This window comes from Bufo gargarizans, chromosome 6, assembly GCF_014858855.1.
Source record: "Bufo gargarizans isolate SCDJY-AF-19 chromosome 6, ASM1485885v1, whole genome shotgun sequence".
Lineage (NCBI taxonomy): Eukaryota > Metazoa > Chordata > Amphibia > Anura > Bufonidae > Bufo > Bufo gargarizans.
The window spans coordinates 334,494,911-334,513,274 of NC_058085.1; the positions used below are offsets into that span (position 1 = coordinate 334,494,911).

The window sequence follows — 18,364 nt, forward strand, 5'->3', positions numbered from 1 at the left end:
TTCCATGTGGGGTCGAGGACCTCATCATCCTCCACATCATCTTCCACCCAGTCTTCACCCCTGCACTCCTTGTCGGTCTGCACACTTTCGAAAGCCACAGCAGTTGGCACCTGTGTTTCGTCATCATCTGAGACGTGCTTTGGTGGTCCTCCCATGTCCACATACTGAAACATAAGTGGTTAGGCATCAGTGCACTCAATCTCTTCCACTTCTGGGGCAGGGCTATGTGGATGGCCCATGTAAACCCTGCCAGCAGAGTCATCCAAAAACATGACTTGGGGCTCAGACTGCTTGGCTGATTTGCAAGTGGGTGAGGTGAAAGACAGATGCCCATGGGCAGCAGGTGCCAACTCTGCGCTTTCAGCATGGGACTGGGTGGGAGACAATGTGAAGGAACTGGAGGCACTGTCAGCCACCCAATCTACTACTGCCTCTATTTGTTCTGGCCTCACCATTGGTATTCGGGCCTACAAAATAACGCTGAACGTTCTGTCGCCTACGTACACCTGAGGAAGGTGTTTCATTTGGGCGTGTAGCTGGCACAGATCGACCACGTCCTCTCTCTGCAACAGGAGCTCCACCAACACCAGCAGCACCACGACCAGGGCCACGTCCGTCATTTGATGCTCTCACCCACCGAACTAACAGACGGATTAACTATATTTATTTCCCTGTCACGTATGCAGTGCAGGTGTACCTCTTACAAAAATGGGAATATGTCACCCTTCGAACTAACAAAGATTAATTATTATATTTTTGTGTCAGGAGTACAAAGATGGTGGATTGCATCCACAAAAACATCGCTATAGGTCACCCACAGAATTAACAGCCAGATTAATTATTATATTTCTGTGTCAGGGGTGCAAAGCTGGTGTATTGCACCCAAAAAAAATCATTATACTGTAGGTCACCCACTTAACAAATAGCCAGATTCTGTCACAACCAGACAGCTGAGAAGCTCTGACAGAGGTCTTTCAGAACCTCCTCCTTGACTTTGTTGTGGTATTCAGTTTCTCATCTCGTTAGCCTCTCTCAGCTGTCATGTGTTGGACTAATTGCTTCCCTTTAAATTCCTCCCCAGAATGCTTTTCTGGGCGGCTTATATTTCTTCCTGGAGTGTGTGTGCACGCTGGTCTTGTTCTCCTGTCTGCTACAAAAGCTAAGTGTTGAACATTTATCTGTTACTTTCTGTTTGCTGGATCCCAGGTGACCCTGACTCCCTCCGTATCTTGTGTAGGGAGCCGGTGGTCGTGTCCCCTCACTATCGTAGGGTGCTCAGGGGTTATATAGTCAAGGTACGTGGATATGCAAACCTCCACCATTCGGATCTTTGCATAGGCTGAGCAACCAGGGAAAGTGCCAGGTCTTCTGCAGGGGTCCCCCCTTGGTTCCTTAGTTTTTGGATCCAGCAAGTCATTTATGCATGTTGCTTTGCCTTGTTTCCTGTACACCATCCGTGACAGATTCCTAACACTCTCCCTCACTTCAGCTGCCTGCTTCCTGTCCCTGCACTACTCAGAGCTGATGGGCGGTGCTACACATGATCTAGCTTGTATAGAGGGTGGGTCACATGATGCACCGGCCAATCACAGCCATGCCAATAGTAGGCATGGCTATGATGGCTTCTAAGTGACTACTGCTTAAAAGCTTGTTGATTGGCTGCCCTGCCGCATTTCAACAAGCTTTATTAAATGCCCGAACACCGAACAGTTCGGGTTAACTCAACACTAGTCCTTAGTTCAATAGGGTAATTTAAGCTAAATGCTTGCTTAATATACATCAGGGCCATCATCTATTGATTTAAAAGATGGTCATTGGCAATGGCAATTTAAATGGATTCAATTCAACCAAATACATTTTGGGAAAATGTGATGACATTTTAAACAGGTCTGATTCAACCAAATCGAAACCCAAAATTAATTTTGGGAAAGTCGCTCATCTCTAAAGTCAATGAAGAATCCATCTTCAGAAAGCTCCACCTAGTGGCGACTGTAGGCAGTCAGAAGTTTTAATTTTTCTGGCTTAATGGCAGTGTTAAGACTGTGTAATGGTGATGACATTTTAATGGGTGTTACTGCTTGGAAATACAACTAAAACTACCATACCCTTTTGTGTACGCAGCTCTAATACAGAGCTATTTGTTTCCATTCAAACAAAACCTACATAGTCTTATCCTGTACTTATGTTACTCTAGCCATCCATCTGCCTCTTGTAGGTTAGCAAGAAGAGGTGGCAGAAGAATGAAGTAACAAAGAACTGTGAGATCAGACTACACAGAGTGTTTTTTTTGTAGTCTGTAACCATGGAGACACATAGGTCTGACTTGGAACTGTAGACATAAAATGGCAGAACATTTTTAATCAAGAACATTTGCAAAGTTGCTTAAATTTGTATTTTAGATGCAATAAACTGATGAAGTAATATAAAAGCAAAGCAGAGTCGTCCAAAAGACATTGCTTATAGATTCACATAGATCCCCAGTTGCTCACCTTACTCTTTTCCTGCTGGAGCTCTATCTGAATATCCGTGAGTTTGGCCCTCAGGTCTTCATTCGCAGCCTGTAAGGAAGCTAGTGTATCAGGTCTCTCTCCCTTAACTCTGCTGCTGGTGCCCTTCTTTGACATTGTGAGGTGGAGTGACTGGAAGGGCGCAGACCGGATCAGAGAGGGAACCTCTCTGCTTCACAGAGCCAAGTACCCTTTTATTGATTTTCTACATTTTTCTTGTTATCTGTAAAAAAAAAAAAAAAAAAAAAGAAATTACATTAATGCACATTAGATGGTCAATATTAATTCAACCATGTTTTTTTTTCACATTATTAGAGGGCTTGTCCAGTCTATATGACCCATTCTCTAGACGAGGACCCAATGGCATCAGCATCTGAAATAAAACCAGTGGGCAGTCATTCTATACTCCTGCAGCGTCCACTGCTGGAGAGATGTTTTATTACATGGCACCCAGTCCTCCGGAGCAGGAATTGCTCTTGGCTTATATAGAGGGGTCTCATACTTAAGTACAATAGTTCAATTTAATTAATGGGCTTGTAGCAGCAATTGTGCTTTCCAATTTCTATACTCTCATAGAAACATTGTTTGATAAACTTAAGGTTGAAGGGGTATAACAATCTGGACATTTATGACAAATGGATATTTTTGGAAGCCCCATATCAGTAAATGGAGAGAGCCATACATTACTGGCCATCTCTCCATTCACTGCATGGCATGAAGGCATTCCATTCTTGAGATAGAAGTAGGTCTTAGAGGTGGGACCCACGGCTATCGGAAGAACATCCTGTGGATCTGCTAAATGCCCAGATGGGACAACCCCTTTAAACGGGGTTTCCAGGACTGCCATATCAATAACCTTTCTTTAGGATAATCATCAGTATCAAATCTGTGGGGGTCCAACTCCTGGGATCCTCAGCGATCAGCTGCTTGAATGGGCTGCTGTGCTCTAGAACGGCACGGCTCCATGAACCGTGTATTGCCATTAGTGGTACTGCAACTCTGCTCCTATTCACTGAGCTGAACTGTTCTGGTGCTTGTTTTGGAGTAGAGCAGTCAATTCAAATAGCTGACGGGTGCCCCCCCCCCCCCCCCCACTTGATCTGATATTGATGACCTATCCTAAAGATAGGTCCACAAAAAAAACATAAATACATAACATAAAGGGCAAGGGCAACAATAGAAAAGAGGACGAGCTAATGTAACAATTTTGCATATCTTCTGTAACTAATGGTTTTCATTTCAACCCAGATTCATCGAATCTATGTATATGGGTATATTCACATAAGGCAGATTTGTTGCATACATTTCTACGACTGTCTAAATTTATCCATATAGGGCTTCCAGCAAATCATGCACATGCAGATGAGGTACATCAAAGACATTTCTGAAAATAATGATTTTTTTCTTAAAAAGGTTTATACCATGATAAGTGTAAAAAAAAATTATAATCTGATATCATAAAGTACATGACAGAAAAATTATTAAATTAGCAAACAGCAAGTGGTGCTATACAGATAGATTTCAGTGAATATTTTAGTGAAAGTATTCCGATCCAGGTGCTGGTTTAAAAAATGTAGAATATACGATGCCCAAATCCAAGATGGACAATTAACCCCTGTTTTGCCACAGTGCTGCAAGTGATGCAGATTCACATTCTCCAGCAGTAAGTAAAAAAGTCTCTTTTTCCGGGTTTTAGTGATTACTGTAGGCCTATAGCAGCAATAAGGCAAAAAAGTACATCCTGTTCATGATGCCAAATATTGCAACGTGCCGCCCCCAGAGCCCTGTTGCGTCCCAGGTTTAGTGGAATGTCGAGTGGTGTGGCGCGCCTATACGTTTCTTTATGTGTCACGGTGCTACTACCTGGATACAGTGGGACCCCAGGCTTTGCCTTTGTAGCATTGAAAAGGGGAATAATTGCGGGATGAAGGAAAATAACTTGAGTCCAGACCTTCTTGTGAAGTTCAGCGGCAGCTTTACTTGAATAAACCCTCATCCAAACGATTGGCAGGCTTTGTCTTGGTTCCAGCAGGCTTTAGCATAAACTGGCAGGCAAACTTAATAACTGCTTTCTCTCTTTCTCTGCTGTTCTGACAAGCTTGCTTAAATACTTCACTTTCTTACTCTGTGCTGCACTAAATAGGGATGAGCGAATCGACTTTGGATAAAACTTCCGAAGTCGATTCACATAAAACTTTGTTTCAATACTGTACGGAGTGGGTGCTCCATACAGTATTAGAATGTAATGGCTCAGATGAGCGAGACCACTTAATAACTTAATAAATTGATTTCTACTGTAAAAAAACATTTCCCGAACTCAGGAACCTTGGAACCAAACCCGAGTTCGGGAAATGGTTTTTACAGTAGAAATCAATTTATAAAGTTATTACGCAAAGTCTCACGAGACTTCGCCAAGTAATAACTTCGGCTCATCGGAGCCAATTCATTCTAATATTGTACGGAGCACTCTCTCTGTTCAGTATTGAAACAAAGTTTTATTCGAATCGATTTCGGATGTTTCATCCGAAGCCGATTCGCTCATCTCTAGAACTAAACTCTGCTTAAGTCTGGTTTCTGTACTTTAGGTCTGTTCTGGTATCCTTGGATGTGGTGCCTGTTATTCCCCTCCTGACAATAAGCAAATAAGTTATTTTCAGCCGCAGAACAATTTCCTCTGACTGCTACTTCTTTCAGGTCTTCTCGGCTCCAACATGGAGTCTAAAACTGGAATAATCTAGAACCGTCACCCCTCCTTTTGGTAGCAAACAGGACTGGCCCACTTCTGCCTAAAGGGGGGAGAATGGAATGGTGAGTTCCATTCTCTCTAACTTTAGCTCTGCCATTGACACTGCCACTACCAGGCACATTACATGTAATAAACCGTTGCATAATAATCATATAATTTGCACAATGTAAAGGACCTGGAAAGAAATACATAAGATGGCATTTGTGTTAGCCCATTAAAGACAGTAGCAGGGTGTAGGAATGGTAACACCACTCCAGGGTGTTACACATATCGCTAGGATAATGTCAGATAGGACTAGGTATAATCCAATACTCTGTGCACAGAATCATTTTTTCAAAAATCCACTTAGCTGTGGTCTGCCAAATGCAAACTGGCTTCTAAGAACGTTATATTAGATTATGCAACATGCCTTGCTTATCTAGTACATTAGATTACAGTGCACCTGGTATAACCAGTCCCAGTGTAATACATAATATATGATGCACAGCCTGGTAACGCTGGTCAGTCGTAGTATCCTCATGACTTGTATTTTACATATTGAACGTTATTTAGAACAATCCACCCTGATAAATCTGCTGAAGACCATCCACAGGATTAACAAACTGTAGGCGCTGGGCCAGAAATGAGCTGGAAGTCTGTGACCTGGATTCAGGCATCAGCTGGAAGCATTTTGTGAGTAAAGACCAGTTCTTTTCTCCAAGACATAAAGTCAATGGATGTTTCATAAACAACTTTCTATACAAGATTCAAATTTCTGTCTAGGAACACATGCCCTCAGCTCTTCATATTACAGTATAAAATCTTTAGAATCAGCTTAGGTCAGTCTTTCAGTTCTTGCACATGGCAAAGCTCTTTTTCATGGACCCTATATGGCTGCATGTGGAAACTTTGTCCCTATCATGGACCTCTAGGCAACTGATATGCCACCATATGCCATAATAATTGTAGGTGAGGTACAGCATGGAACCATGAAAGAGAAGAAGGGTCTGCAATAAAACAGGATATTTAGTACTTTCTCTGACATTGATTTCAAACTGGATAAAGACACTGAGCTCAAAAGTGATACTACAGGGGAAGGTAACCTGCAATTTTCTTCCTCAGATCTTTCTCTTTGGCTGTTTTTGGCTCCGCTCAATTAGGACAGAGCTGTGATCTGTGACTACTGTTCAGGTACAGTACCTACAGAGTGTCTGAGGTAGTCTGAGACACACCCCCTGCCTCATCATTGGTTCAGGCTGCTGCTCTCTCCCTCTTCCCTTTACCTCTGATTCCTCTGATTGGCTGCTGTTTATAAATATACAGGTGAAACTCAAAAAATTTGAATATCGTGCAAAAGTCCATTTATTTCAGTAATGCAAATGAAAAGGAATTGCATTAATGCAGCTTAAAATTAGAATTTTGTGAAAAGGTTCAATATTCTAGGCTTAGTGTCACACTCTAGTCAGCTAATTAATCCATACCCCCTGAGCAAAGGGTACCTCAAAATTGAGACTTTGGGGTTTCATAAGCTGTAAGCCATAATCATCCAAATTATAACAAATAAAGGCTTGAAATATCTCGCTCTGCCTGTAATGAGTCTATCTCATATATTAGTTTCACCTTTTAAGTTGGATTACTGAAATAAATTAACCTTACGCGATATTCAAATTTTTCTAGTTTCACCTGTATATCTATGATAGGCTCTCCAAGAAGACAGAGGATTGCCAGTAGAGTAAAAAAACAAACTATTAAACCACCAATAAGAAAAAGAGGGGGTTATCCCATGACTAATGCAAAGAAAATGAAAATCAGACATCATACAGTACTAGTGATGAGCAGCATAGGCAATTAGTTTTCATGATATTGCGTGAATTTTTTGCCTAATATTCGCCATAAATTTGCAAATTCTAGAATTCGTGATCTCCAGTCATTATTTTCTTGATTGCGAAAATCGGCAATGTAATATGTGCGCATTGTGCACGCAATACAGGCGTGGCTCACTTTTGCTACATTTTTCAAGCTGCCAGAAATTTCCTGAGACTGGAGAAAATGGTTGGCAGCAACTATCCTATCACACTACCTAACACCCTGCACTGGAACCAGCTCCACTATATCAGGATATAACCTACACCGACTATCTCCCACTAACTATCTGTATTATATATACAGGGAGTGCAGAATTATTAGGCAAGTTGTATTTTTGAGGATTAATTTTATTATTGAACAACAACCATGTTCTCAATGAACCCAAAAAACTCATTAATATCAAAGCTGAATATTTTTGGAAGTAGTTTTTAGTTTGTTTTTAGTTTTAGCTATTTTAGGGGGATATCTGTGTGTGCAGGTGACTATTACTGTGCATAATTATTAGGCAACTTAACAAAAAACAAATATATACCCATTTCAATTATTTATTTTTACCAGTGAAACCAATATAACATCTCAACATTCACAAATATACATTTCTGACATTCAAAAACAAAACAAAAACAAATCAGTGACCAATATAGCCACCTTTCTTTGCAAGGACACTCAAAAGCCTACCATCCATGGATTCTGTCAGTGTTTTGATCTGTTCACCATCAACATTGCGTGCAGCAGCAACCACAGCCTCCCAGACACTGTTCAGAGAGGTGTACTGTTTTCCCTCCTTGTAAATCTCACATTTGATGATGGACCACAGGTTCTCAATGGGGTTCAGATCAGGTGAACAAGGAGGCCATGTCATTAGATTTTCTTCTTTTATACCCTTTCTTGCCAGCCACGCTGTGGAGTACTTGGACGTGTGTGATGGAGCATTGTCCTGCATGAAAATCATGTTTTTCTTGAAGGATGCAGACTTCTTCCTGTACCACTGCTTGAAGAAGGTGTCTTCCAGAAACTGGCAGTAGGACTGGGAGTTGAGCTTGACTCCATCCTCAACCCGAAAAGGCCCCACAAGCTCATCTTTGATGATACCAGCCCAAACCAGTACTCCACCTCCACTTTGCTGGCGTCTGAGTCGGACTGGAGCTCTCTGCCCTTTACCAATCCAGCCACGGGCCCATCCATCTGGCCCATCAAGACTCACTCTCATTTAATCAATCCATAAAACCTTAGAAAAATCAGTCTTGAGATATTTCTTGGCCCAGTCTTGACGTTTCAGCTTGTGTGTCTTGTTCAGTGGTGGTCGTCTTTCAGCCTTTCTTACCTTGGCCATGTCTCTGAGTATTGCACACCTTGTGCTTTTGGGCACTCCAGTGATGTTGCAGCTCTGAAATATGGCCAAACTGGTGGCAAGTGGCATCTTGGCAGCTGCACGCTTGACTTTTCTCAGTTCATGGGCAGTTATTTTGCGCCTTGGTTTTTCCACACGCTTCTTGCGACCCTGTAGACTATTTTGAATGAAACGCTTGATTGTTCGATGATCACGCTTCAGAAGCTTTGCAATTTTAAGAGTGCTGCATCCCTCTGCAAGATATCTCACTATTTTTGACTTTTCTGAGCCTGTCAAGTCCTTCTTTTGACCCATTTTGCCAAAGGAAGAAGTTGCCTAATAATTATGCACACCTGATATAGGGTGTTGATGTCATTAGACCACACCCCTTCTCATTACAGAGATGCACATCACCTAATATGCTTAATTGGTAGTAGGCTTTCGAGCCTATACAGCTTGGAGTAAGACAACATGCATAAAGAGGATGATGTGGTCAAAATACTCATTTGCCTAATAATTCTGGACTCCCTGTATAAGCTAACTAACTAATGTAATTGGATAAGGATCCAATGACTCAGCAAAGCACAGAGCACAGCAATGTCACTGCTCTCTCTCTCAGAACTGCAAAAAACTGTAGACAATAAATGGCTGCTGGGGAGGTTCTTATATAGTAAGGGGTAGGCAACTTTCCTATTGGTTGCTAGGGATGTTGCTAAGCTCAGACAAAGACATTGCAGCCTTCCCATTGGCCCACAAGCAAGAAGCAGTGAGAGTACTGATGAAAAAGAATCTAGAATATTCGCGATTACGAAGATATAGTATTATATTCTAGATCTTCGCGAATTCTCCAAGTGCTGATATTCGCGCTAAAAAATTCGCGATCAACACTATACAGTACATGACAATCTATTTCTAACAAAGCTAGCACCGGCCCTGTACCTCACATGGGTCCAGAGATCTCCACATTCACTGCTCCAATTGATCTGCTAGATTTATATCAAGCTGCCAGCTCAGGGGGGGGTGTCCTTTCTGCTACAATTCAGTGGGGCATATCCTGTCTGCTGCAGCTCTCTCCCTATCACAGCTGAAGGATGGAACTGAGCATGTGTGTCCATCTCACCAAGGTGGACAGAGAAATAAGAAAAAGAGCAAACAGCAGGTAGCTCTATACAGATATTTTTGTTGAATAACTCACTGGCTATGCTAAATTTTGAATTACATGTAATTACAAAAATATTCAGATCCACGTTCTGGTTTGAAAACTGCAGAATATTTTTGTAGGGCAACCTCTTTAGGGTAATTGGCACACATACAGGTGAAACTCGAAAAATTTGAATATCGTGCAAAAGTTCATTTATTTCAGTCAAGCAAATTAAAAGGAGTTGCATTAATGCAACTTAAAATTAGAATATTGTAAATAGGTTTAATATTCTAGGCTCAAAGTGTCACACTCTACTTATTAATCCATACCCCCTGAGCAAAGGGGACCTGAAATTGTGACTTTGGGGTTTTCATAAACTGTAAGCCATAATCATCCAAATTATAACAAATAAAGGATTGAAATATCTCTATCACATATCACATATATTAGTTTCACCTTTTAAGTTGCATTACTGAAATAAATGAACTGTGACCGATATTCAAATTTTTCGAGTTTCACCTGTATACTGAGATAAATAAGGCATAATAAGTAGGTTTGGGCAAGCTGCTCCATGGAGTAGTGGTTAACATTCTGGGCTGTAGTGTAGAAGGTATTATGCCTTATTTATCTCAGTATACAGGTGAAACTCAAAAATTAGAAATAGAGGCCAAATTAAATTTATATATTTTATATTTTATTTTGTAATTGCAGAAAATGTGTAACTACTAAAATATATATATACCGTATTTTTCGCCGTATAAGACGCACTGGCCTATAAGACGCACCTAGGTTTTTGAGGAGGAAAATAAGAAAAAAAATATTTTGAACCAAAAGGTGCACTTTTGGTGGGTTTTGAACTAATTGTGGTCTGTGGGTGACGCACTGTTATGGGGGATCTGTGGGTGACACTTATGGGGGATCTGTGGGTGACACTTATGGGGGATCTGTGGGTGACCCTTATGGGGGATCTGTGGGTGACACTTATGGGGGATCTGTGGGTGACACTTATGGGGGATCTGTGGGTGACACTTATGGGGGATCTGTGGGTGACACTTATGGGGGATCCTCTCTGGATGGCACTGTTATGAGGATGAGGATCTGTGAATGACCGTTATGGGGGGGGGGGATCTGTGGATGACACATACAGACGTGGACAAAATTGTTGGTACCCTTTGGTCAATGAAAGAAAAAGTCACAATGGTCACAGAAATAACTTTAATCTGACAAAAGTAATAATAAATTAAAATTCTATAAATGTTAACCAATGAAAGTCAGACATTGTTTTTCAACCATGCTTCAACAGAATTATGTAAAAAAATAAACTCATGAAACAGGCATGGACAAAAATGATGGTACCCCTAACTTAATATTTTGTTGCGCAACCTTTTGAGGCAATCACTGCAATCAAACGCTTCCTGTAACTGTCAATGAGACATCTGCACCTCTCAGCAGGTATTTTGGCCCACTCCTCATGAGCAAACTGCTCCAGTTGTGTCCGGTTTGAAGGGTGCCTTTTCCAGACTGCATGTTTCAGCTCCTTCCAAAGATGCTCAATAGGATTGAGGTCAGGGCTCATAGAAGGCCACTTTAGAATAGTCCAATTTTTTCCTCTTAGCCATTCTTGGGTGTTTTTAGCGGTGTGTTTTGGGTCATTGTCCTGTTGCAAGACCCATGACCTGCGACTGAGACCAAGCTTTCTGACACTGGCTAGTACATTTCTCTCTAGAATTCCTTGATAGTCTTGAGATTTCATTGTACCCTGCACAGATTCAAGACACCCTGTGCCAGACGCAGCAAAGCAGCCCCAGAACATAACAGAGCCTCCTCCATGTTTCACAGTAGGGACAGTGTTCTTTTCTTGATATGCTTCATTTTTTCGTCTGTGAACATACAGCTGATGTGCCTTGGCAAAAACTTCGATTTTTGTCTCATCTGTCCACAGGACATTCTCCCAGAAGCTTTGTGGCTTGTCAACATGTAGTTTGGCATATTCCAGTCTTGCTTTTTTATGATTCGTTTTCAACAATGGTGTCCTCCTTGGTCGTCTCCCATGTAGTCCACTTTGGCTCAAACAACGACGGATGGTGCGATCTGACACTGATGTTCCTTGAGCATGAAGTTCACCTTGAATCTCTTTAGAAGTCTTTCTAGGCTCTTTTGTTACCATTCGGATTATCCGTCTCTTAGATTTGTCATCAATTTTCCTCCTGCGGCCACGTCCAGGGAGGTTGGCTACAGTCCCATGGATCTTAAACTTATGAATAATATGTGCAACTGTACTCACAGGAACATCTAGTTGCTTGGAGATGGTCTTATAGCCTTTACCTTTAACATGCTTGTCTATAATTTTCTTTCTGATCTCTTGAGACAGCTCTTTCCTTTGCTTCCTCTGGTCCATGTCGAGTGTGGTACACACCATATCACCAAACAACACAGTGATTACCTGGAGCCATATATATAGGCCCAATGGCTGATTACAAGGTTGTAGACACCTGTGATGCTAATTAGTGGACACACCTTGAATTAACATGTCCCTTTGGTCACATTATGTTCTGTGTTTTCTAGGGGTACCATCATTTTTGTCCATGCCTGTTTCATGAGTTTATTTTTTTACATAATTCTGTTGAAGCATGGTTGAAAAACAATGTCTGACTTTCATTGGTTAACATTTATAGAATTTTAATTTATTATTACTTTTGTCAGATTAAAGTTATTTCTGTGACCATTGTGACTTTTTCTTTCATTGACCAAAGGGTACCAACAATTTTGTCCACGTCTGTATATAGCATCTTATGCTATGTGTCATCCACAGATCCCCTCCATAAGTGTCCCTGTAGTGAATGACCCTCAATACAGGGGGTGGGGGTCGCATCTGCTTTAATAATGACAGCGGGGCCCGTGCAGTGACTATTCTACTACACGGGCCCCGCTTACTGTATAATCATATCTCTCTAATAGTTAATTGTTGTATGCATGTAATCGCATAATGAGCGCTAATGAGCGCTGTGTATTACCGTACTTAAAACTAGAAGCGCTCGCCGTTCGGAGCAGAGAGGAGGCAGGAGGCAGGCCTGGAGGACGGGCGCTTGCAACGTGAGTCATACGTCACGCGCCTGCGCCGCCTGCTTCATTCATAAGTGGGCGGCGCAGGCGCGTGACGTATGACTCACGTTGCAAGCGCCCGTCCTCCCGGCCTCCCTCCTGCCTCCTCTCTGCTCCGAACGGCGAGCGCTTCTAGTTTTAAGTACGGTAATACACAGCGCTCATTAGCGCTCATTATGCGATTACATGCATACAACAATTAACTATTAGAGAGATATGATTATACAGTAAGCGGGGCCCGTGTAGTAGAATAGTCACTGCACAGGCCCCGCTGTCATTATTAATGCAGATGCCGCCCCCAGCCCCTCCTCCCTCACAGCTGATACACCCGCCGCACGGCATCGCGGCGGGTGTATCATTGAAAACTGGGCAAAATCAGCTACATTCGCCGTATAAGACGCACTGCTATTTTCCCCCCACTTTTGGGGGGAAAAAAGTGCGTCTTATACGGCGAAAAATACGGTATATATATATATATATATATATATATACTGTATATACAGTGCCTTGCAAAAAAATTCACCCCCTTGACTTTTTTCGTATTTTGCTACATTACAGCCCTAAGTTCAATGTTTTGTTAATCTGAATTTTATGTGATGGATCAGAACACAATAGTCTAGGTCGGTGGAGTGAAATGAGAAATATATAAATAAAACTATTGTTTAGAAATAAAAAACTGAAAATTGGCATATGCGTATGTATTCACCCCCTTTGTTAGGAAGCCCATAAAAAGCTCTGGTGCAACCAATTACTTACCTGTGTGCAATCTAAGTGTCACATGATCTGTCAGTACATATACACACCTTTTTTTAAAGGCCCCAAAAGCTGCAACACCTAAGCAAGAGGCATCACTGACCAAACACTGTTGCTAAGAAGTACAAGTCAGGGTTAGGTTATAACAAAATATCCAAATCTTTGATGATCCCCAGGAGCACCATCAAATCTATCATAACCAAATGGAAAGAAGATGGCACAACAGCAAACCTGCCAAGAGGCAGCCGCCCACCAAAACTCACGGACCGGGCAAGGAGGGCATTAATCCAAGAGGGAGCACAGAGACCTAAGGTAACCCTGGAGGAGCTGCAGAGTTCCACAGCAGAGACTGCAGTATCTGTACATAGGACAACACTAAGCCGTACGCTCTATAGAGTTGGGCTTTATGGCAGAGTGGCCAGAAGAAAGCCATTACTTTCAGCTAAAAACAATAAGGCACCTTGTGAGTTAGCGAAAAGACATGTGGGAGACTCCCAAAATGTATGGAGGAAGGTGCTCTGGTCTGATGAGACTAAAATTGAACTTTTCGGCCATCAAAGAAAACGCTATGTCTGGTGCAAACCCAACACATCACATCACCCAAAGAACACCATCCCCACAGTGAGACATGGTGGTGGCAGCATCATACTGGGGGGACTGGGGAACTGGTCAGAGTGGAGGGAAAGATGGATGGTGCTAAATACAGGGATATTCTTAAGCAAAAACTGTACCACTCTGTGCGTGATTTGAGGCTAGGACGGAGGTTCACCTTCCAGCAGGACAATGACCCCAAACACATTACTAAAGAAACACTTGAGTGGTTTAAGGGGAAACATGTAAATGTGTTGGAATGGCCGAGTCACAGCCCAGATCTCAATCCAAGCAGTTTTGCAAAGAGGAATGGGCAAAAATCCTTGTGGTAAGATGTGGCCAGCTCACATAGACTTATCCAAAGAGACTTGTAGCTGTGATTGCTGCAAAAGGTGGTTCTACAAAGTATTGGCTTTGGGGGGGTGAATAGTTATGCACATTGACTTTTTCTGTTATTTTGTCCTATTTGTTGTTTGCTTCATAATAAAAAAAAAAACATCTTCAAAGTTGTGGGCATGTTCTGTAAATTAAATGATGCAAATCCTCAAACAATCCATGTATCTGAAGAATGTCTTATCGCCTTTTTTCATTAGCTCAGTCAGTGAAAAAAGGTGATAAGACATACATAAATGAAAAAAGGAAACAAAAACAAGGAATTACCAAATTAAAAACAAAAGAAGGAAGGTATATGGAAGAAGATAAAGAACTAGCTGACTGCCTCAATGAATACTTCTGTTCAGTCTTTACGAAGGAAAATGAAGGAGAAGGACCTCAGTTAGGAAGGAAGACTAATGAATCTTCTGATGCATGTGTATTTACAGAGGAAGAGGTTCTAAGTCAACTGTCTAAAACAATACAAATAAGTCACACGGGCCTGATGGGATACACCCAAAGCTATTAAAAGAGCTCAGCGGTGAACTAGCAAAACCATTAACAGATTTATTTAACCAATCACTGGCAACAGGAGTCGTCCCAGAAGATTGGAAATTAGCAAATGTTGTGCCCATTCACAAGAAAGGTAGTAGGGAGGAATCAGGCAACTATAGGCCAGTAAGCCTGACATCAATAGTGGGGAAATTAATGGAAACCATACTTAAGGAGAGGATTGTGGAACATCTAAAATCCCATGGATTGAAAGATGAAAAACAGCATGGGTTTACTTCAGGGAGATCATGTAAAACTAATCTTATTGATTTCTTTGATTGGGTGACTAAAATAATAAATGGGTGACTAAAAAAAATAATAGATGGTGGAGGTGCAGTAGACATCGCTTATCTAAACTTTAGTAAGGCTTTTGATACTGTCCCACATAGAAGGCTTATCAATAAATTGCAGTCTTTGGGCTTGGACTCCTATATTGTTGAATGGATTAGGCAGTGGCTGAGGGACAGACAACAGAGGGTTGTAGTCAATGGAGTATATTCAGACCATGGTCTTGTTACCAGTGGGGTACCTCAGGGATCTGTTCTGGGACCCATATTGTTTAATATCTTTATCAGCGAAATTGCAGAAGGCCTCGATGGTAAGGTGTGTCTTTTTGCTGATGACACAAAGATTTGTAACGGGGTTGATGTTCCTGAAGGGATACACCAAATGGAAAAGGACTTAGAAAAACTAGAGGAAACTTTCAAATACATAAAGGGAATCAACAAGGTAAAAGAGGAGAAAATATTTAAAAGAAGAAAAACTGCTACAAGAGGACATAGGTTTAAATTAGAGGGGCAAAGGTTTAAAAGTAATATCAGGAAGTATTACTTTACTGAGAGAGTAGTGGATGCTTGGAATAGCCTTCCTGCAGAAGTGGTAGCTGCAAATACAGTGGAGGAGTTTAAGCATGCATGGGATAGGCATAAGGCCATCCTTCATATAATATAGGGCCAGGGGCTATCCATAGTATTCAGTATATTGGGCAGACTAGATGGGCCAAATGGTTCTTATCTGCCGACACATTCTATGTTTCTATGTTAATTCCAGGTTGTGAGGCACAAAAATACGACAAAAAAGTCAAGGGGGAGTTGAATACCTTTGTGTGTATATATATATATATATATATATATATATAAAAGACGAAAAAGTGGGACTGCACTCCTGAGTAGTGAAAGCAAAAACTTTTATTCACCCATAGTGTGGCAAACTTGCGACGTTTCGGCTCACAAGAGCCTTCCTCAAGCCTGAAGCCTGGCTTGAGGAAGGCTCTTGTGAGCCGAAATGTCGCAACCTCCGCTTGAGTGTGTGGATACACACCATTTACCTTATACAGCGCTATTATAACTGACACACTTCCAGACTGCGGCAGTAGTTTGATAAAGGCCAAAGTGGCCGAAACGTCACATCACGACGCCGCATTTTCCAATAAACAAAATATTCTTTGACACAAACGCAGAGTGCTGGAGTTTTCTATTTTATTTATATATATATATATATATATATATATATTCATACTTCTGATATATATGAATGCATAATATGTGGGAAACTACTACTGATGTTTTAGCCATAATATATTTACATATATTATAATATATAATATATTCTAAATATATAACAATATATGTAAATATATTATGGCTAAAAACGTACATATATGTTTAAATTACATTTAGCCTCTATTTCTGATAGGATTTGAACTCACAACCTTCTACATTACAGCCCAAGATGTTAACCACTACACTATAGAGCTACATGGCCAGTTGCTAAAAAATAGAATAAAATATGAGACTTCTGCTGTATAGGAATACTTACTACTAGTAACAGCAGATGTCTCATATTTTATTTTTTTATGTAACTGGCCATGTAGCTCTATAGTGTAGTTGACATTCTGGGCTCTAATGTAGAATGTTGAGAGTTCGAAGCCTTTCAGACATCGATGCTAAATTTAATTAAAAAATATATAGAAGTTTTTAGCCATAATATATTTACATATATTATTATATATTTAAAATATATAATATATGTAAATATATTATGGCCAAAACATCAGTACTAGTTTCCCACATCTTATGCATTCATATATATCAGAAGTATGATTATATATATATATATATATATATATATATATTGTATATATATATATTTTTTTGTAATTACAAATTTTTTACAATTACTAAAAAAAGTACATAATATATAAACTTCATTTAGCCTCTATTTCTGACAGAATTCAAACTCACAACCTTCTACATTTCAGCCCAGAATGTTAACCACCACACTATAGAGCTGCATATGCAATGTTTAAATTACCAGAGTATCAGGAAGTGTTCTACTAGAAAACACGAGGACTTTGGTGCTCATCAACACTAATAATAAGGCAGCTTGTATAATTATTGTGCTAAATTAAACTTGCTTATAGAAAGTCTGGCTTAAAGGGGTTGTCTAATATAAGAGAAAAAGTTTGATTGTTTTTCCAAGAAAAAGCGCCACACTTGCACCTCTAATATATGATGCATACTCACGTTCACAATACATGGCTTTCAGGAAATCGGAGATCTCAGATAAAACATACAAAGAAATGCATTTCTGACATACTGTACATCTATTGCGAGGTTCATCTAGTTAACATTCTAGGGACAGCGAAAAGCAATTTTAGAGTCATTAAGAGATCGATAACTGAGATCTTTTTCATTCCTAAGGTGTTACAGTTGGTGGAAATCTGACGATTTTACATTTGTTCACTATCAGGAAGCAAAAGAGTCTATTTTCACAACATGATCACCACCTATAACATTCACTCCTGCATACTGTGCTTACAGAGGAGCTGTCCCCTCTCCTGTCATGTCTGTTTTAGTAACTACTTGCATGCCCCATGTAATTTGGGAACATCTATTCTTATGACTATGCTGTGCCATTCCTTTATTATTCTTGCTAGAAGTTATGATTAAATTACTAGCAGCGGGCAGTAAAGGGGACAGATGGATCTTACCAGTTGGGGGTGTGTCCCTGCACAGTCTGACACTATCCAATCAGAGCTGCTAGTGTCAGACTGGTAACATCCAGCTGGATCTTCATTACAGACTGCTAGCAATTCATTCATATATTTCTAGTTGGAATAACTACGGAACACCACATCATAGAGGCTAAAGCGTAGATGATATAGAATTGTTATTGCAAGTATCTACTAAAACAAAGATGTCAGGAGAGGTGACCATTAGGGTAGAGCGAAGTGGACTTCGATCCAAATTTCAGGGAAAATTCAATACACCGTGAATTTGATTTGCCTTGTGCTTCGTGGTAATTAATCATTTTTCCTTGAAATGGTATAAGATCCAGTGTGAAATCTCGCCGACCAGCGTGATGATGTCACCACGCACTGTGTGAAATTTCCCACCGGATCTTCAATCAAGATGGCCGTGGTG

General features: G+C 40.7%; 1 protein-coding gene across 21 annotated transcripts in view; it reads right to left on the minus strand.

Annotated features, from left to right (window-relative positions):
- The window catches only part of LOC122940860 (janus kinase and microtubule-interacting protein 3), a 123,951-nt gene extending 121,327 nt beyond the window's left edge, over positions 1 to 2,624 (minus strand). For all 21 annotated transcript variants that reach the window (XM_044297708.1, XM_044297710.1, XM_044297703.1 and 18 more), the window contains exon 1: positions 2,490 to 2,624. In XM_044297708.1, the coding sequence (XP_044153643.1) occupies positions 2,490 to 2,624 (135 nt within the window). The remainder of the gene's footprint in view (positions 1 to 2,489) is intronic.
- Between the last annotated feature and the right edge of the window lie 15,740 nt (positions 2,625 to 18,364).